Source organism: Anoplophora glabripennis, unplaced genomic scaffold, assembly GCF_000390285.2.
Source record: "Anoplophora glabripennis isolate ALB-LARVAE unplaced genomic scaffold, Agla_2.0 scaffold32, whole genome shotgun sequence".
NCBI lineage: Eukaryota > Metazoa > Arthropoda > Insecta > Coleoptera > Cerambycidae > Anoplophora > Anoplophora glabripennis.
This window is the reverse complement of record NW_019416220.1, coordinates 874,813-880,812: the sequence shown is the minus strand read 5'-3', so window position 1 is coordinate 880,812 and position 6,000 is coordinate 874,813. Positions and strand designations below refer to the sequence as shown.

General features: G+C 32.6%; 1 protein-coding gene across 1 annotated transcript in view; it reads right to left on the bottom strand.

Annotated features, from left to right (window-relative positions):
* Nucleotides 1–794: 794 nt before the first annotated feature.
* The window catches only part of LOC108906289 (agrin-like), an 83,622-nt gene continuing 78,416 nt past the window's right edge, over nt 795–6,000 (bottom strand). Inside the window, exons 20-25 of the mRNA XM_018709514.2 lie at nt 5,488–5,652; nt 4,752–5,041; nt 4,536–4,608; nt 3,770–3,952; nt 3,535–3,689; nt 795–2,337 (exon numbers count right to left, since the gene is read on the bottom strand). Of these exons, the coding sequence (XP_018565030.2) occupies nt 2,183–2,337; nt 3,535–3,689; nt 3,770–3,952; nt 4,536–4,608; nt 4,752–5,041; nt 5,488–5,652 (1,021 nt within the window). The 3' untranslated portion in view covers nt 795–2,182. The remainder of the gene's footprint in view (nt 2,338–3,534; nt 3,690–3,769; nt 3,953–4,535; nt 4,609–4,751; nt 5,042–5,487; nt 5,653–6,000) is intronic.

Sequence of the window (6,000 nt, the reverse complement as noted above, 5' to 3'; positions counted from 1 at the left end):
TGACGTCATTCTAAATCCAATATGGCGTACTCCCAAAGATGGCGGACCAGTTATTTTTTATGCACCCCCATGATATTGGTATCAAATGAAAGCGTTTGCTGAGAATACGAAAACAAAATGACGTCACACTGAATTCAATATGGCCGACGCCCCAATACGGCGGACAACTTTTTTAACTTCGCAAGTATGTTTGTATGTTTAGTTCAAATCTTACAAGCATATGAACATGAACATACTGATTACAGATAGTACGTGTCTATTGATCATACTTTTGCCGATGACACTTTTATAGAGCAGCCATATTCAATCCTTTTGTGAGTTTGGGGTTTACACAACATTTTGCGTTTTATGAATTTCTTGGTTTATTTAACTTGCCTTGTTAGTATGGGTCAAATCCCCAACACGTTTAGTTTGGATGACAATGCATGGTCAGCTAAGTGACGTCAATCTAAATCCAATATGGCGGACTTTCAAAGATGGCGGACCAGTTAGTTTTTATGCACCCCCATGATATGGGTATCAAATGAAAGGGTTTGCTGAGAAGAATACGAAAATAAAATGATGTCACTAAAAGCCTGTTTTTTTATACATTAACTTATTTCCTCCTGACTTTTTTGTTGTCTGTTTTCTGCTTTAACAATACAATTACGGCTCGCGTTAGAATTAGTTATTCCTTAACTGCCACCTCGTGTATTTCGATAATACTTTAGTGCAGGTAGTAACAGAGATAATTGCAGTGGTTATGCTATTGGTATACGGTGAACGTAGACAAAGTGCTGAGGCCGCAGAAGAATATGAATGGATGTTTCTGTATGGGGAATGATAAGTCGTTTGGTTAGTACGAAAAAAATATATTTTATAGCGTATTTTACAGAAATCTATAATAAAAATAAAAGTCAACTAAAGTTACAATGAGTTGTTAATTTCACTAACTACGCTAACTTTAAGTCCACCCTAAAACGTAAAGTAACGTAACAGTTCCTATTAAAGCTATGTACATGGATTCTCAAGGTTAAACAATATCAACACTGACTTAAGACAGTTACGTCACAGGAAATTAGTGGTGAGAACACTGGGAACGAATACATGATGAATTTAGAATTATTTATTGTTTGCTTATGCTAACATCCTCTAGTATTCCTCTAGTAGAGACATGCGCAAAGATATGTCAACACAATGATACGCCTTTTGGATATGATTGTTCTTTAATTTATTTGGAAGGAACATCACGTCATACTGATTATTATATCTACAGTTAGCTTTATACACGTTTAATAGAATATTTTGGCTTAGAGACGTGAGTATCTTACACATTTACATAGAAACCAGAGTAAAACAAACTACATAAGAAACACTGTGGCGTCGCGGACGCTATAATTAATTTTGTACGAACAAATCTGTTTGTAAATCAAGTTGTAGCTTGCTTTATTCCCGAATAAAAGATATTAGTAGAACTAAAAGTAAGGTTATTAAGCTACAAATGTTTTAGGCCAAATTTGAAACTTCCTTGTTGAGAGAAATGTTATGGCACTTACATCGAACAAAATAAAAGGTTAAGTACTGCTGAAATAAAAAATAAGACTAGACACAAACATTAATAGTATGTAATACTTCTTATGCACTGCTCATGTAACATTTATTGTAAAATAGACCAAAAAATGTGTTTCACACATACAAATTTTTTCATTAGACACCAAAATCATATATAAACTGTCCTAATCTTTCTTGCAGGGAATTTCTAAATATATATTCGTAAATATTTCACTAACAAACGTCTATCCTACTACTAAGCTTTTTTATTTTAGAATTTTTATATATATCGTAACATCTAGTCGCTATATCTTTATCACATTATTTAATGAAGGTGAAAATAGTAAGAGAACGACGAAATAAATAAATAAATATTATTTAGCCAAAACACCGATACCCTGTTTTATAAATATCATCTATTGCCTATTTTTTTTTATAAAGAATCAACTGAGGACTTGGATTTTTTGGTCTATTTACTGAAGCTCTCGAAAAAATTTCCAAACAATTATTTAAACAGTACACCTATGTACAACGACAAAATATAATCTAGCTAATTTTCAAAATGGAAAAGTCAGGAGTACAATATCAGTCTCACAGTTTAAAATCTTTAGTATTGCAAACGTAGTATTTTGCAACAAATATACGTGTCGTATTAGATTTCATTATCATGGCAAAAGTTTATCTTGCTTATATCGTTATTGGCTAACATATCTAATTGCCTAGCATTCACTAGTATTTTCTTGACACATCCCTCAAATCCCCTGTAGTAAGCGCTTGGTAAGCCTGGCGGTAATGATGATGCTCCTCCTGAAATAAAGAAAAACAATAAATACAGGTATATAATATACAACTGCTCAATAATCGAAGAACTGAAAATGAAAGTATGTAATTTATGACAGAATTAATTTTACTTAGTGGTAAAGTTTTCCACACTGAAAGTTTCTGCCAAATATATATGAAAATCTCTTTAGAAACTTCCTGATTCTTTTTATACCACATTAAGTTAATAATAATATTTCATAACAAAAATACACTGTGAAATCTAAAGATTAACTAAGTTTACATGTATTTTTTATATATTTTTTTATATAGAAATTTGAAGGCAAGTTTCCTTGATTTGAAAGTTCTTCACGGAAAGTTTCCTAATCTGTGAAAAATTTTCCTGTTGATTTACATGTACTTTTAATATTTTCCATTTTTTATTATATTTAAATTTGAAGGAAAGTTTCCTAGCTTTTTCTTGAAAGATCTCCCAATTTTTAAGTTATTTCTGAAGACTTGCATCTAGTTCTATATACTTTCTAAATTTTTGTAATTTGAATTGGAAGGAAAGTTTTCTAGACTAGAAAATACTTCATGGAAAGTTTCCTAGTCAATGAAAATTCTTCAAGAATTATCTGTATTTACTAGGAAAGTCTGCACGACACGAATATATTTCCTGGACAGTTTCTCAGTTTTTGAAAGTTGAAGGGATGCAATTTTCTCATCCAGAAAACTTTCCTTAGCATTTAAATGATTAAACAATGGAAAATGTACAGATGTAGATATTTTTCACTGTTTTGTAATTTAAACTTGAAAGAAAGTTTTCTATATGAGAAAGTTACACCTGGAAAGTTTCCTAGTCCATGAAAAATTTTCTTGAAGAATTATCTGTATTTACTAGGAAAGTCTGACGACACGAATATGTTTCCTGGACAGTTTCTCAGTTTTGAAAGTTGAAGGGATGCAACTTTCTCATCTAGAAAACTTTCCTTCGCATTTAAATGACGCAACAATGGAGATGTAGATATTTTTAATTGATTTGTCATTTAAATTTGAAAGAAATTTTTCTAGATGAGAAAGTTGCACAAGGAAAGTTTCCTAGTCTTTGAAAGTTTTCCTTAAACAATTTACAACTGAGTAATTTTGTTGTTTTTACAATAGAGTTATTAATTTCTAAAATATCTTGTATTTTTTCCAAAGTAGTATAGATCTAAGTACATATATATATAATTTTGTCCATACCTATCCATAGTTTGGAATTGGTGCGTAGAGATATGGCTCCACTTCTAGCGATGCCCTTTGTGGGAAACTTTCCATCCACAGATATAAAACCCACCCTTTTCCTTCTTCTTATCTGAATTGTATGCCATTGTCCATCGTCAATTCTCGTCTTGGATCTTGAAAAGAGACAGATTTAATTTTATCATATAAACAGTAATTAATTATGGAAATAAGCCTCGTAAACGAAAAATAATACCTGATGGCCCAAAACGAGTGTTGTTGTCCTAAATTGTAACTGAGTTCCGCGAATCCGTCTACAATGGCTACAGAAAGGTAGTCTTCAGCCAAATTTCGGTTTTTACTCCTCCATAGTAGAAGTCCGTCAGATGCAAATGTGCGTACGTGTATTTCATACCTATTTCCCCTTTCCGGCTTTCTTCTAGAGCGCATTTAAAACATTTTATAAATATTATTAACCTTAAGAGAATATACAGGGTTATTTACTAGAATCCAGAATATTTTAATAGTCTCCCATTGGCTTTCTAGTTAATTTATGGCAATGACTCGACTAGCAAGTACGAAAGTGTGATAAGATTGTGATGCAAAAGAGTAACAACGGCAACATCCACTTCTCGAGAATTAAGTAATTGCATTTCTTTTAGCATTTATGAACATATTCTGTGGGGACAGTTTACTTTTGCCATTAGTATTCAAATAAATCACCCTATACGCTTGAAAGCGACTAATTAAAATATTCCCAAAGAAACGAGGAAGCTTGTTCGAAAGTGAGCTGAAATTTACATTCTTACTTACTCTACTTCATCAAAGTCCAAATTGAAATCGTAACTAGTCTCATCATAGAATTCGTTACTGTTAGTATCATTAATATCATCTTCTTCAGAAGTTCTGTTAAAATTTTCATCTACATCGTCGACGTCGTCAAATACAACGTCACTGTTAGTAAGCGTGAAATATTAGTAGTGTTAGTTTTAATGTTAATACTTGGATTAAAGCTAAATTACCTTCTGTAGCCTCTGTTTCTGTATTGCAGATATGTGTTTCCATTGAATTTGATGGCCAAACTGTCTTCGTTTACTAAAATTTTAAATTCGACAGTGCAGTAACGTATTATATTATAAAATTCGAAACATAGGCGATTTTAAAATAAATTAAAGGTTCTTTTTATTGTACTCATGTTCAGAAATCTATGTGAATTTAGGTTTATTTTTGAGCCTTACCTATTTCGCAGTATTTCCCCTTATAACTGGAAGGACACTGGCAAGTAAAATCTTCAAGTTCGGGAACGCAAAGCCCATTATTCAGACACGGATTTTTATTTGCGGAACAGGGCAATCCGTCATAATATCCTATATTAAAACTGCATCCAGATTTGTTATGTGATGTAGAAGTGCTACAATAGGGCAATACGGCTGATATTGGCAACGGATTACCATTAACAATAATCCTTTGTATAGCTCCTCTAAATCCCTCGGATGACCCGGACAGTCGATGAATTTCTTTCCAATTGCTACAATTTACAAATTAGATATCAAATGGGTGCTTTTACAAAGATCAAACGGCTAAATACGAGCCAGTGAAATTTTAATCCTGGACGGTAAAAAATCAATTGAAAGGACAAAATCTGCTCCGGCTTGTGCCGAAAATTTAATATTTGGAATTACAAAGGGGGTATTTTTACGTAGGCTGAGTGGTTTCAAAAGCTAAGTAAAATATTTTATATTCCGAAGAATATAAATTGAAACCCCGTTTCTTCTAACAAAATGGCTTTAAATAATAGTTTAATATACACAAAAGTTTAGTAAAATACGTATATGTCTATTTTAACAGGGCAGGGTCTTTTCTTGTGTTCCAGTTTTTTTATTCCTTAGATTAAGCATGTACGTTCAAAGATTGACCTCCAAGCTAGAGCTGGGTAACGCCTAAAACCAATTAAGTGCGTTATATGTAACTTACGATAAAGATCCAAGGAAGAAGGGTGTTTCTAGATTTAACTCTGTTAGCGGAATACCAGAAAACCCCCGAACTATGCTGGAGTTATCCAATTGCAGAACGCCTCCCCGCCCTTCTCGAGATATACGAGCCCAATGCCATTTGTCCAAGGTCACGGCCTCTCTGCTCCTAAAACAAATAGTCGTCGAGTTCAAATCAGCAAACTCAGGTTTCAGATACACTTTCTCTTGGGCAATTATTGGCTTAATTATTAAGTTGTCAGTGTGCAATTTCTGTTAATAACCGGCATTCATTTAGTAGAGAAGAATATTCGTAAAATTTCAATAAAATGTAAAGGTTTAAAATCTACCGGTACCTTCAAAAAGAATACCCATAGTTGACTTCATACATTTCAAGTAGAAAACTAGTAGTTACGTCCGTTTGGATCAAGGATTTTTTAAAATTAATCCGCTTGTTAAATTAGACAGATGCAGATGTAAAATTTAATTATTCTTCGATTTTATTAAGGCATTTCTG